The sequence below is a fragment of the Pipistrellus hanaki genome (assembly GCF_964339955.1).
Source record: "Pipistrellus hanaki genome assembly, chromosome: 15".
Lineage (NCBI taxonomy): Eukaryota > Metazoa > Chordata > Mammalia > Chiroptera > Vespertilionidae > Pipistrellus > Pipistrellus hanaki.
Window position 1 is genome coordinate 44,308,491 of NC_140517.1, and position 14,172 is coordinate 44,322,662.

Genomic DNA, 14,172 nt, shown 5'->3' on the forward strand with positions numbered 1-14,172 from the left:
AATGATTCTCTCTCATCGATGTTTCTGTCTTTCCCTTCCTCTCTCTGAAATCAATAAACACATATTTAAAAAAATAAATAAATAGAAAACAGCTCTACCCAGTTTGGCTCAGTGGACAGAGCACCGTCCTGTGGATGAAGGGTCCCGGGATCGATTCCAGTCAAGGGCATGTACTTCCCCAGCCGGGGCCCTGATCAGGGTGCCTGCAGGAGGCAACCAATCAATGTGTTTCTCTCTTATCGATGTTTCTGCCTTCCCCTCTCTTCCACTCTCTCTGAAAACCAATGAAAAAAATAAAACAAAACACTAGCTCAGAACAAACCTGGCTCGGCCGCTGCCGGCTCTGTGACCGCGGGCGAGTCTCAGAACCTTCCTGAGCGTCTGAAAAGTGAGGGTGGACCCCTCCCTCTAGCTGAGGAGGAAGGCGACACGTGCCAACGCCCAGAGCAACGCCCGGGAGGCACCCGGCTGCCGTGCTGGCTGTGACTGTCAGTGAGTGGCAGGTGCTCGGGTCTAAGCCTGTCACCCTTCCCGTGGGGGGCGCTCTGTGCCTCCCCCTCAGTGTTGGCTGACTGGCTCAGCAGGGCCCCAGGGAAGCAGACGGGAGGCCGGGGGACCACAGGTTTATTGGGCTCCACACACGCACGCACGTGTCACACGACGACGGCACGGTCACTCAGCACACGAGGAGGCCTCCGCCGCGGGGGCCGGAGGCAGTGGGTGCAGGCTCCGCCCTGCGGCCCGGACCCGGCGGGTGCCTCCTCCGGGGCAGCTGAGGGAGGGCTCGGGGCCCCAGGCCTGGGAGGGGAAGCGAGCAGGCAAGTCCATGGGGGCCGGGGCGCGGGGCCGCCTCACTCCAGGGACTGAAGCATCAGCAGCTGTTTCAGCACCTTCGTCTGGCTGGTCTCGCGGATCTCGCCGGCCAGGAACATCTCGTCCACGACCGTGTAAACCTGGCGGAGGGGGTGACGGAGGGCCGGTGAGGGGAGGGGCCCGGATGCTGGTCCCCACCAGGGAACAGGGAGAGGGGGGGTCTCCGAGGCCTGAGAGCCGGGAGACGGGTGCCAGCAGGGCCGTGGAGATGGCACAGGGGTCACGGCCCACCCGGCCCTGCCCATGGCCCCTCGGCCGCCCCCTCCCCAGGAGCCCACCTTGTAAAAATTGAACACCAGGTCCAGCTCACAGACGTTGTGGAAATATTCGTTTAGGACCTGGGAGAGGAAGAGAGACGGTGAGAGGCGAGCAGGGAGAGACACAGAGACAGGAATAGGGGTCATCAGACAGAGAGGGCAAAAAGGACAGAGACCGAGCGGGAGGGAGAGGGGAGGGGGATGGAGAGGGAGAGGAAGAGAAACAAGAACGGGGGATCAGATGACAATAGACAGGCCTGAGGGAGGGGAGAGAGGAATGGGGAAAGTGACACGTGGGCAGAGACAGACACAGACGGTTGCATAGACCACAGTGGGCTGCAGCAGAAACAAGGACCAAAAAAAAGGAAAAAGGCCGCAGCTGGTTTGGCTCAGTGGATAGAGCGTTGGCTCACGGACCAAAGGGTCCCGGGTTTGATTCCCGTCAAGGACAAATGCTTGGGATATAGGCTTGGTCCCCAGGGGGGGTATGCAGGAGGCAGCTGACCGATGGTTCTGTCTCATCATTGATGTTTTTCTCTCTCTCTCTCCCTTCCTCTCTGAAATCAATAGAAATATATTACACAAGGAAAAAAGGAAAAAGGAGAGAAACACAAGAACAGGAGGAGGGTAGAGACAGGCGGCTGTGGGCGAGGAGGCGGGAGGGGCGGTGCCATCGGAGCCGCGAGGCCCGCCGCCCGCCCGCCGCCCGCCGCCCGCGGGCACGCACCTCCACGAAGTTGTGGATGGCCTCCAGGTAGGCCAGGTTGTTGTCGTTGACGTCCACGCAGATGCAGAAGTAGAGGCCGGCGTAGCGGCGGTAGATGATCTTGAAGTTCCGGAACTGCGGGGGAGAGACGGTCGGTGACAGGGGCCCCGAGCCCGGCGGGCTGGCGGAGCGGGGCCAGCACACCTCCTCCTGCCTCTCACGCCCCGAGGCCCCGCTCTGCGCCCGGCCCCGTGCGGGACACAGCGCAGGGCGGAGCAGTCCGTCCTCAGACATCCCCGGGGAGGGCGGGGCTGGCTGCAGGAGCCCAGAGGGGGCGGCTGACTCAGCCTGGAGGGCTTCCTGGAGGAGGGGCAGACCTGAGGCCTGCAGGACGAGCAGGAGTGAATGGGCAGAGGATCCCACGCGGAGGGAACAGCTTGGACAAAAGCCCAGCGCCCAGCGGGAGCCGGCAGGGCCCGCGGCACCCTCCCACCTTGCCGTGGCGCCCTATCGCCCGTGGGGAGGCGGAGTCCTCAGCAGGGACCGCTCAACCATGCGTCCGGCGGAGCTCCGACCGGGGCGGGCTCTGTGCTGGGCTGCAGAGTCACCGCTCGTAACCAAGGCAACCCCAGCCTTGCTCAGAACCGAACTGGACAGAAACACTGCTCAGCAGCACACACAGCCCAGGCCGAGCGCGCATGGACGGGCGGCGGTCGGGCGCTAATCCGTGTGTAAGCGGAGACGCGGGCCGGTGCGGACAGACGTGTGTGGGCTTGCAAAGGACGGAGCCGTCAGCCAGCAGCTGGAAACCCAGCCGGGGCCTGGCAGGGCCTGGCGCCCCCTGGAGCAGCCGCGAAGGCCAACGGGAGCCCCTGACGCTGCTGCTTTCCCGGCTCAGCCTGGGTCGGCTTCTGGCACCCTCACAGGGATGCCCGCACACGGCCCGGGGAATAAGCATGCACGGGGCACACTCCGCTTTTCTTCCTTTAAGACATTCTAATGGGCTTTTAGAGAGAGGAAGGGAGAGGGAGAGACAAAAACACCGACGTGAGAGGGAAATACACGCCTAGCCTGCCACGTGAGCCCTGAGCGGGGCAGACCGGGACCTCTCGGGGCTGGGAAGCCATCCACCCGCTGAGCCCCGCGGCCAGGGCTACCTCTGCTGTAACCGATACCGACTGTGACTTTAGAAAAGGGTGCAGCCGAAACCGGTGTGGCTCAGGGGATAGAGCGTCGGTCTGCGGACTGAAGGGTCCCAGGTTCGATTCCGGTCAAGGGCATGTACCTTGGTTGTGGGCACATCCCCAGTGGGGGGTGTGAAAGAGGCAGCTGATCAATGATTCTCCCTCATCGATGTTTCTAACTCTCTATCCCTCTCTCTTCCTCTCTGTAAAAAATCAATAAAATATATATTAAAAAAAAAAAAAAAGAAAGAAAGAAAAGAGAAGAAGATGGAAAGAAAGAAAGAAAGAAAGAAAGAAAGAAAGAAAGAAGGAAAGAAAGAAAAGAGAAGAAGATGGTGGGGACCCGCTCTGGAGAGGGCTCTGGCTTCCCAGGCCGGAGGCTGTGCCCGCGCTGCCTGTCAAGCTGGCGGCCTCGGCTGAGCTCCCCCTCCAGCTCGCCCTCCTCACTCCTTCCTGCGCCCGCGAACCCACTGCCAGGCTTCGCAGAGGGCGGCCCGGACCCACGGCTTCTGCTACCCACTCAGCTAAGTCTCCTCCTGCAGGCTGAGGGGTCCGCTCCCCGCTCAGGGATGGCCACCCTGTGTCCTGCCAGCCCCTCCCGGACAGACAGACACCTCACTGACCTGCCCCTCAGCCTGCTCTTTCCGAAGCCGGCCTGTCTTAAAGTGACGGTGCCGGGCTACCGCTCCTCATCTAACCACTGGTCCTTCCTGGCTCTGCCACGGGTCTTCTCGCCACCCCCGCTGCTTCCACACCGGCTCGCTCACTGCACCTGTCACCGGGACCCTGGCTGTGGCCTCCCGCGGCCTCCCTGCTTCTGCTCTGCCCCCATAGAGGGTCCCCAAGTCGGCCCATGTCCCTCATCTGCTCAAAAACTTCCCTGGCTGCCGCGTCCTCACCACAGCCCACACGGCCCTGTGCCATCTGCCGTGTTATCTCTGTCCTCACCCCCCCCACCTCAGGCAGCCGGCCTCCTGGCCATTCCAGGAATGCCCCCGTGTGTTCCCGCCCCAGGGCCTTTGCACTGGCCAGTTCCCTGGCCCTGGAATGCTCCTCTCCCAGACCCCCCGTCCTTCCGCTTCTTAACTCCTCCAGGCAGGTCTGGCTCAGGTGTCACCTCTCCAATGAGGGTTTTCTGATGGAGCCATTTAAAGCCGCATTACAGCCGAAACCGGTTGGCTCAGTGGATAGAGCGTCGGCCTGCGGACTCAAGGGTCCCAGGTTCGATTCCGGTCAAGGGCATGTACCTTGGTTGCGGGCACATCCCCGGTAAGGGGTGTGCAGGAGGCAACTGGTCGATATCTCTCTCTCTCTCTCTCATCGATGTTTCTAGCTCTCTATATCTCTCCCTTCCTCTCTGTGAAAAAAGTATATTTTTTAAAAATAATAATAAAGCCGCATTCCAGCCCCAGGGCACACCCGGGCACTCGCACCCCTTCAGCCCCAGCTGCCTGATGCTCCGGCCGTCACCACCTGCCTCTGTATCTTTACCATCAGCTCTGAGGCCAGGGACTCAGTCCTGTCTCTTACGTTCGCTGCAGTGTCAACAGAACAGGCTCTCCGTTCACATCTGGTGAATTCTTTCGGACACCCAGACTGGTCTCCTGCACAGGCTAACACCGCGGGAACCAACGGTGGAGACTCTCGATGGAAAGAGACCAGACGGACACGGCAGACAAAGCAATGCCAGATCCCTGACCGGCTGTTAACAGCCGAATTGATAATTTGGGGGAAATTTAAATAAGCATGGAGTATTAGAGTAATATTTAACAAGTACGGCCCTCGCCAGTTTGGCTCAGTGGATAGAGCACCAGCCTGCGGACTGAAGGGTCCCGGGTTCGATTCCAGTCAAGGGCACATGCCTGGGTTGCAGGCTCGATCCCCAGTAGGGGGTGTGCAGGAGGCAGCCAATCAGTGATTCTCTCTCTCATGATGTTTCTATCTTTTGCTCCCTCTCCCTTCCTCTCTGAAATCAATAAAAAAAAATATATCCTATATAATGAGAGGAATATGCTAATTATCAGTTACGCCATGAGGCATAACGACCAACCACATAATGACCAGATCACGGATCTGCAGGAGGGTGGGGCAGCGAACTACAAGCGGGCAGTGGAGAGCTACAGAAGGAGGCAGGGCAGCAAGCTATGAGGGGGCTGGAGGGAGCTACAGTAGGGCAGGGCAGCGGGCGGAGAGCTATAGCAGGGTAGCAGCAACCTACTGGTGTGCGGATCCATGCGCAGGGCTACTACTATATACATAAAAGGCAACCCCAAAAAATTCCTCAGCCCAAAAGAGAAAAAGGTAGAGAAAAAAGGCAAAATATTCAGACTGATTAAATCTGAGTAGCGGGTGCATGAATCTCTCGTTGTCCTAATCTGTATGTTTGAAAAGTTTCACAATGCAAAGTACCTAACAAAAGGAAGACAGTTGTCCTGGCCGGTTTGGCTCATTGGATAGAGCATCGCCCTATGGACTGAAGGGTCCTGGGTTCAATTCCGGTCAAGGGCACATGCCCAGGTGGTGGGCGGGCTCTATCCCCAGTGAGGGGCATGCAAGAGGCAGGCAGCTGATCAATGATGCTCTCTCATCATTGATGTTTCTCTCTCTCTCTCTTCTTTTCCCTTTCTCTCTAAAATCAATAAAAATATATTTAGAGCCGAAACCGGTTTGGCTCAATGGATAGAGCGTCAGCTTGGGGACTGAAAGGTCCCGGGTTCGATTCCGGTCAAGGGCATGTACCTTGGTTACGGGCATATCCCCAATAGGGGGTGTGCAAGAGGCAGCTGATTGATGACTCTCTCTCATCGATGTTTCTAACTTTCTATCTCTCTCCCTTCCTCTCTGTAAAAAATCAATAAAATATATTAAAAAATATATATTTAGAAAAAGGAAGAAGCAAGCTGCCAGCATGCTGAGGGAATGGACGTGGGAAGGGAGGAGGGGCTGCGGTCACTGCATCAGGAGTTGGCAGGCGGGGGAGGGGCGGGGCGGCACAGGAGGCATGGGGGGGGGAGGGGGCGGGGCGGCACAGGAGGCATGGGGGCTGAGGGGGCGGGGCGGCACAGGCGGCATGGGGGCGGGGTCTGTCACCTCCACAAAGTTGGTGTGCTTGGCATCTCGGACCGTGACCACGGCGTGCACCTCCTCGATCAACTTCTGCTTCTCGTCGTCGTCAAACTGCATGTACCACTTGGCCAGGCGCGTCTTGCCCGCTCTGTTCTGGATGAGGATGAAGCGGATCTGGGGGCGGGAGAAGGAAGTGAGAGAGGCAGGGCAGGGAGGGCCAGCACTACGTACACCCAACAGCCCCACCCATCACCACCCGGGAGCCAGGGCCACTCCTCCCTGCTGCCGGCCTTCCCCAGGCTCCCATCCCAGCTCCCCCCGCCCCTGCGGAGACTTCTCTCCCACAGAGCAGCCAGCTCTGCTCTCAGCTCCAGGGCCCGAGTCCAAGCCAGGCTCCACCGCCCGGTCTGCCTGGCCTCGGACACGGACCCGCCCTTCTGAGCGCCCATTTCCCCACCGGCAAGACAGGTTTCCTTCTCGGGCTATATTTTTTGCAGGTTAAATAAGTTTGTAAAAACAGTTCAGTGGCCCTAACAGTTCAGCGGATAGATGTCGGCCTGCAGACTGAAGGGTCCCAGGTTCAATTCAGGTCAAGGGCATGTGCCTTGGTTGCGGGCACGTCCCCAGTTGGGGGTGTGCAGGAGGCAGCTGATCGATGATTCTCTCTCATCGATGTTTCTAGCTCTCTATCCCTTTCCCTTCCTTTCTGTAAAAAAGTCAATAATATATATATTTTAAAAAAAACAAACAGTTCAGTGGCTGGCACATAGCAGGCACTCAACAAATGTTTGCATTGCAGTGCCTGCTGGGAATTGTAGTCCCAAGAATGGGTTTGTGCGTCAGGGTGACAAAAGTGGGGAAAAGAGATGGTCCTTCTTCCCAACATCCTGAGAAATTGTCCGTTTTCCTCCTGGCAGTGTTAACTTCTCTTTTTCTTTTTACTTACTTTTTTTTTTTTTTACACTTATTCATTTAAAAAAAATTCACATACCATAAAATCCACCAAACATGTATATAGCTTAATGGCTTTTAGTATATTCTGACAACGGGGCAAACATCATCACTAATTCCAGAAACATCTCCATCAGCCCAGAAAGAAATCCTCCACCCATTAGCAGTCACCCTCCCTCCTCCTGCCCGCAGCAACCACGAATCTTTCTGCCTCTGCATGGATTTGCCCGCTCGGCACATTTCACAGAAGTGGAATCACACAGTGTGTGACCTATATCTGGCTCCTTCACACAGCAGGATGCTTTCAAAGCTCGTCCATGCTGTATCCCCCTCTGTGGATATTCTTCATCTTCTGTATCCACTCAGCAGTGGCTGGACATTCGGGTTGTTTACATTTTTGGGTGATTATGAACCAGGCTGTTCTGAACATTCATGTGTAAGTTTTTATGTGGATGTATGTTTTCATTTCCTTTGGGCAGAAACCTAGGAGTAGAATCGCTGGGTCACAAGGCAACTCTATATCTAACTTTCAGGAACTGCTACGCTATTTCCCAAAGCATCTGCCACTTTTTTTTCTTTTTCTTTTTTTTTTTTAGTTTTGAAAGGCATTGGGGGTCAGAGGAGCTTCAGCTATCGGAGCTAAAGACTACCCCTTGACTCAGGACCCCGTGCTATTTATTAACACAATTTGTGCTCAGGCAAGGTGGAGAAAATGGCACTTTTTAAGTGACACAACCGCTTGGTGCCTCAGTTTATTCACCTGGAAAATAGGGCCACATAAGGGTGTGATGAGGAGTAAACAATATATGAGAAGTACCCAGAACAGTGCTTGGCTCAGCTTACGCACACCGGGTCAGCTATGAGTATCATCCATGATGGTTAGAAATTTTGTTCGTATGGTTCTGAAATGCCAGGTCAACTGTCACAGGGCTGCTATGAAAACGGAATGAGTTAATGCCAGGAGTGCTTAGCAGAGCGCCCATTACATACTGAGCACTTAATTAAATCAGCTATTATGTTGACGGAGGGGCATTTGGCCGAGAGGCTAAGAACTCAAACTCGGCAGTCTGAATGAATCTCGGCACTGCTCACTGCGTGTCCACGGGCAAGCCACCGAACCTCTCTGAGCCTTAGTTTCCCCTTCTGTGTAATGGACATCACGAGTCCCTCCCTCGTAAGACTGTTATGCAGGTTACCAAACACAAGAGTCGTACAGTGACTAGCACAGACTACGTGACACATAAGCACAGTGGAACCTCAGCTCCCAAACTTAATTCATTCTGGAAGGCTGTTCAAAAAGCGACATGTTCGAAAACCAAGTCATTTTTCCCACTTAGAAATTGTGTAAATTGAACTAACCCATTCCAGAACCCAAATGACTCCGTTTTAACCTTTCTCAGTTGCCTGTGATCATTGTCCCATGAGCACTTTCGCAACCTTGATGGCCTCCTTACCTTTTAAAATTGTACTAATGGCCGAAGCCGGTTTGGCTCAGTGGTAGAGCGTCGGTCTGCGGACTAAAGGGTCCCAGGTTCGATTCCGGCCAAGGGCATGTACATTGGTTGCGGGCACATCCCCGGTAGGGGGTGTGCAAGAGGCAGCTGGTCGATGTTTCTCTCTCACCAATGTTTCTAACTCTCTCTCCCTCTCCTTCCTCTCTAAAAAAATAATAATAATAAAAAAATAAAAAAAATAAAATTGTAGTAATGGTGGATTTCGCCATGCCAGACTCGGGAGCCAGATCAGACACCTGAACACCTCTGATCAGCCTCTGCAATGTTTTCTTTTTTAAGTTCTATTGTTGTGGTCACACTTTCCTTGGCACTTTGCTGCTACCACTAACCTCCTTAGAATCTAGGAAGACCTGTGTTAACAGCTCGAGGTTTAGTGGTAAACTGACCCAACCTGGAGCCTTCTCCCCCCTGTCGCCTGAGAGGCGCCTGACTGATCACACAGCCATGGGTATGAGAGGGGTGTTGGGTCCAGACAACCGAGACATTTTCCCATGAACACTCTGGTCGAGACGGGAGACATTTGAGAACCGACGTTTGACTGTATTAGTTCATATGTATCACTCACCGTCACCGGACTGAGAAAACTACAGCCCACGTTCACCCGGTAGGAAGCCTGCCTTTGGGCCCAGTCCTATTTGAGACGGGCACGCGTGTGCCCATTTTATAGATGAAGAAACTGAAGCTCAGAGATGAAGTCTCACAGCCAGCAGGCAGAGCTGGGAGTCCCACGGCTTTGGTCTGACCTCCCTCCCCCTGCCCAGCGGGAGCCCCCGCCCTGTAGGAAGTCTGTTTCCTAAATCTCACTCTCCACACATTCTACCCACATCCCCCCAGCAATCCCGCTGACTGGGACAGGCTATCACCATCTCCTTCCAAGAACCCCTTCTGCTGAGCCAGGGAAACCCACTTCCTAGCAGGGCAGGGGCAGGGGCAGGGCAGGAAGGAAGAGCGCCTGTGGGGGTGGACCTCTAAGAGGCGGAGACATCTGGGCCTCGGGGAAGGAGAGCTAGAAGCAAACCTACAGAGCTGACACCCACCACCGTTCATCTGTTTTCCCAGCTCCTGCCCACAGAATCCTTTATTTATTTATTTATTTATTTATTTATGATCCAAAAGCCCCATCCCGGGGAGCAGGTGCTAAATCCGATACCCAGTCCTTGCCCCCAAAGCCCAATCTCTCACTTCCATGCCTGCTCCGACCCCCCAACTCACCTCCCCGTTAGGAAGGCCCATCACATTGCACCCCATTTCATGTCTAGCATCCATTCCCTACCTCCGGGCCTACTTTCCCTCTGCAGCACGCTTTCCCGGACCCTAAAGGCCCGTTCCCCATAGCGGTCTACTTCCCGCCTCCTCTTCCCAGGCGCCCACCAACAGTATCCCGCCTGTTCCAACACCCCCTTACGCCTGCAATGCCAGCTTCCTGCCTCCAGAGACCCTTTCTCTTTTATCCCGATGCCTCTCCTCCCACGCTCCCAGAGGGCCCTCCTCTGGGGTCGCCCCCTCCCTGCCTCCAGTTCCTTCTTTCTACCCTCGAGACCCAGCCTCAGCAATTGCCTCCCCGTTTCAAAACCCCCCCAATCATCTCCAATGTCTCCCACTCGTACCTTAGCCCTCTCCCCTCGGCACCTTCTCTCCAAAGACCCGTAGCCTCTAGACCCCCCGCTGTACCCCCGAGCTCAGAACCGCCGTTCAGTTCCCCGCTTCCCGGCCTTTGATCGGCCCCGAGCCCGACAGCTCGCGCCCGGCCCAGACCAAGGCGCCGCCGAGGGGGGGCTTGTCAGTGCCCGACCCAACCTCCAACCTGCACGTGGACCCACCCTCCTCCCGTCCCCACCGCGAGCGCGCCCCAGTTACCATGGCGACCCCCGTCCGGACCCCAGCTGCCCCGGTCCCGCGGCGACTGGGCGGCTCCCGCTCTGCAAGGTGTTGGGGGACCCGAGGCTAGAGCGGACTTCCGGCAGAAGAAGCCGCTGGCCCTCTGGCGCACAGCCCTCTGGGAAATGTAGTCCCAAGAATGGGTTTGCGCGTCAGGGTGGCAAGGTGGAGAAAAGAGGCGGTCCTTCTTCCCAACCTCCTGAGAAATTGTCCGTTTTCCTCTGTCCGGTTCAGGCTCCACAGGCATATTAGGAGTCCTGGGTGCGTGTCTCTTCGGAGGACTACAATTACCGAAAAAGCCCTCGGCGGCGGGCGTTGCATTCTGGGAAAGGTAGTTCTAATAGCCTCTCCTCCAAGGCGAGCTGGGCATGCTGGGAATAGTAGTTTTAAATAAGAAACTGCGTGCGGGGCGCTCGAAATGTAACTGACTGTCTTTCCGTGCTCACCCATGGCTTTGTTTAGAACACGCTGAGAGTAGTGTAAGAGCGTGAACGGTGTGCAAATTCTGCCAATGCTCTTCCTAGCTGTGAGACTTTGGGCCAACAACTTCACCTCTTAATTTCATCTGTAAAATAGGAGCCATCCAGGGGTCGCCTCAGTAGGCTTGTGGGTTTTTTTTGGTTTTTTAAAAAAATATATATTTCATTGATTTTTTTACAGAGAGAAAGGGAGAGAGATTGTTAGAAACGTCGATGAGAGAGAAACATCGACCAGCCGCCTCTTGCACACCCCCTACTGGGGATGTGCCCACAACCAAGGTACATGCCCTTGACCAGAATCGAACCTGGGACCCTTCAGTCTGCAGACCAACGCTCTACCACTGAGCCAAACCGGTTTTGGCGGTAGCGTCGTTTTAAAGCTCTGATAATTTCCAGAGTACCCAGCATAGTGCTTGACACATAGTAAGTGCTCAATAAATATTAGCCAACATCATGAATATTCATCGTTATCATCAGGTAATAGGGGTCTTCTTACTTCCTAGCCAGAGGTACACTCACTGTCTTTCTTAAGCTATGCAAATTGGCCCAGGGCCTTGTCTCCTCGTGCCTTTTGGAACGTCTTCCTCCCTTCCTTCTAAGGCTGGCTCCTTTTCTTTTTTAAAATAGGGTTTCATTTATTTTAGAGAGAGAGAGAGAAAAAAAAAAAAATCCATCGCCCCCTACTGGGGATCCAACCCCGTCAGGATTAGAACTGATGACCTCTCTGCCCATGGGACAATGCCCCACGGAATGAGCCACACCAGCCAAGGAGAGGCTGGCTTCTTTTCTTCCTTTATTTATTTTAAACAGCACTCCACAGACCTGTTTAGGGGCCCTACATAGGAAGGTTCCCCTCTCATACCCCCAATTATGTAGGTAAGTAGTTTGATTTTTTTATAGCCTTTATTACAACCTTTTTCTCTATTACAACTCCCAATGATTTTATTTGGTGCGTGTGTGTTGATCTCCCACTAGGTGGTAAGCTATAGAGCAGTGTTTCCCAAACTTCTCTCATGATGAGAATCACCTGGTGGAGTTGTTAAAACACAGATTCCTGAATCCCAACTAAGAAGTGCTAAACTAGAATTTTTGGGAACATATAGGTAAAATTGTATACTTAACTAGTGCTCTAACACAGATGTTATATACAGAGCACTAAGTTAGGTATGCAATTTTACCTATATGTTCTCAAAAATTCTAGTTTAGCACTTCTTAGTTGGGATTCAGGAATCTGTGTTTTAACAACTCCACCAGGTGATTCTCATCATGAGAGAAGGTTGGGAAACACTGCTATAGAGGGTAGGGAGGCTATTAACTGTATCTACATTACCTAGTGTGGCGAGCTGGCCCGGCCATGGCACACTCAGCCCCAGGGCGCCATATGTGCCACGCCAGCTCGGCCAGGCTCAGTGACCCTCAGAGGGGGCGGTGAAGGATTGAGAAAAGACAGACAAGAGAATGAAAGATGGGTCTGGGTGGGACACTGTTCCTGCACGGACAGTGCCACAGACTACAAGACGTGTCTTTATTTATAGCCAGCCTAGAGGCCCAGTGCACAAAATTTGTGCACTGGCTGGGTGGGGTGGGGGGGTCCCTCAGCTTGGCCTATGCCCTCTATAAGTGGGACCCCTTGCTCCTTACCACCCACCTGCTCGATGCTCCTTATTGCTCAGCTCCCTGCTCCTTAGAGGCTGCCACCACAGCCACTGTGCTCACCAGCCATGAGCTGGGCGGCTGGCTGAGTGGCTCTCCCCCTGCGGAGTGCACTCACCGCCAGGGGGCAGCTCCTGCGTTGGGCATCTGCCCCCTGGTGGTCAGAGCTCATCATAGTGGCCATTCTGGTCATTCCACCATAGGGTCACTTAGGTTTGTTATATAGATGCCACGAGGCAGAGTAAGGGCGTGGTCAAGATGGTTACAACCTTCTCGTGGGTTTCGATCCTACTCAATTACATGCACCTGATCCAGCTTTGTTTACTTGCAGCCTGTATCACTTAGCCCGTGGTCGGCAAACTGCAGCTCTTTGGCCCCTTGAATGTTGCTCTTCCATGAAATACCATGGCCTGGGCTAGTCTATTTTGAAGAAGTGACGTTAGAAGAAGTTTAAGTTTATTTATTTATTTATTTATTTTTATAAATAATTTTATTGAATTTTTTACAGAGAGGAAGGGAGAGGGATAGAGAGCTAGAAACATTGATGAGAGAGAAATATCGACCAGCTGCCTCCTGCACACCCTCCTCCAGGGATGTGCCTGCAACCAATGTACATGCCCTTGACCAGAATCAAACCCAGGACCCTTCAGTCCGCAGGCTGACACTCTATCCACTGAGCCACACCGGTTTTGGCAGAAGAAGTTTAAGTTTAAAAATTTGGCTCTCGCCGAAACTGGTTTGGCTCAGTGGTAGAGCGTTGGTCTGCGGACTGAAAGGTCCCAGGTTCGTTCGATTCCGGTCAAGGGCATGTACCTTGGTTTCGGGCACATCTCCGGTAGGGGGTGTGCAAGAGGCAGCTGGTCGATGTTTCTCTATCTGTTTCTCTCTCATAGACGTTTCTGGCTCTCTGTCCCTCTCCCTTCCTCTCTGTAAGAAATCAATAAAATATATTTTTTAAAAATTTGGCTCTCAAAAAAAATTTCAATCGTTGTACTGTTGCTATTTGGCTCTATTGACTCATGAGTTTGCCGACCACTGACTTAGGCACGTGGGGCCACGCGTTCGGACCAGAGGCTCCAGCTGACAATCCAGCTGCTGGCTGTCGTTGTGCTGTGGGCCCTGCCCCCTACGCTGGGACTCGCACGTGGCCATGAGGACTGTGCCCTCTCCTCAGTCCGAGGCTTGAACCTGTCCAAACACTGTAGCTGCTCACCAAAGGCATTACTATCGATACTGAAGGGAGGCTGGCCTGATAAAAACAAAGCATATCCTAGAACAATGTAAATTTAAAGTGTTGTGTTGGCAGAAGAGCCGACACAAAACTATTGAATTAATCACGAAGGCAAAAGGAGGTCAGTGATGCCCGGCGGTGTCGCTCAGTGGTTGAGTGTTAATCTGTGAATCAGGAGGTCAGGGCAATGCCCAGGTTGTGCGCTCAATCCCCAGTAGGGGGCGTGCAGGAGGCAGCTGATCAATGATTCTTATCGATGTTTTTAACTATCCCTCTCTCTTCCTCTCTGTAAAAAATCAACAAAATATTTAAAAAGAAGAAGAAGAAGAAGAAGAAGAAGAAGAAGAAGAAGAAGAAGAAGAAGAAGAAGAAGAAGGAGA

The 14,172-nt window shown here is 53.9% G+C and overlaps 1 protein-coding gene across 1 annotated transcript; it reads right to left on the reverse strand.

The window, feature by feature from the left end:
* Window positions 1-607: 607 nt before the first annotated feature.
* Window positions 608-10,727, reverse strand: AP2S1 (adaptor related protein complex 2 subunit sigma 1). Its single transcript, XM_084906276.1, has 5 exons — window positions 10,409-10,727; window positions 6,111-6,260; window positions 1,858-1,971; window positions 1,152-1,211; window positions 608-953 (listed from the first exon to the last, which is right to left on the reverse strand). Exons 1-5 carry the CDS (start codon window positions 10,409-10,411, stop codon window positions 852-854), a joined length of 429 nt encoding a protein of 142 aa, XP_084762402.1. The 5' UTR covers window positions 10,412-10,727; the 3' UTR covers window positions 608-851.
* Window positions 10,728-14,172: the final 3,445 nt, after the last annotated feature.

What these genes read in the sequence shown, in the direction of transcription:
- AP2S1 (XM_084906276.1), bottom strand. An exon ending in AGCACACCAACTTTGTGGAG is followed by an intron (nt 1,972 to 6,110) that starts GTGACAGACCCC and finishes TCTCCCCCGCAG; the next exon opens with TTCCGGAACTTCAAGATCAT. An exon ending in TGGTGTTCAATTTTTACAAG is followed by an intron (nt 954 to 1,151) that starts GTGGGCTCCTGG and finishes CCCCTCCGCCAG; the next exon opens with GTTTACACGGTCGTGGACGA.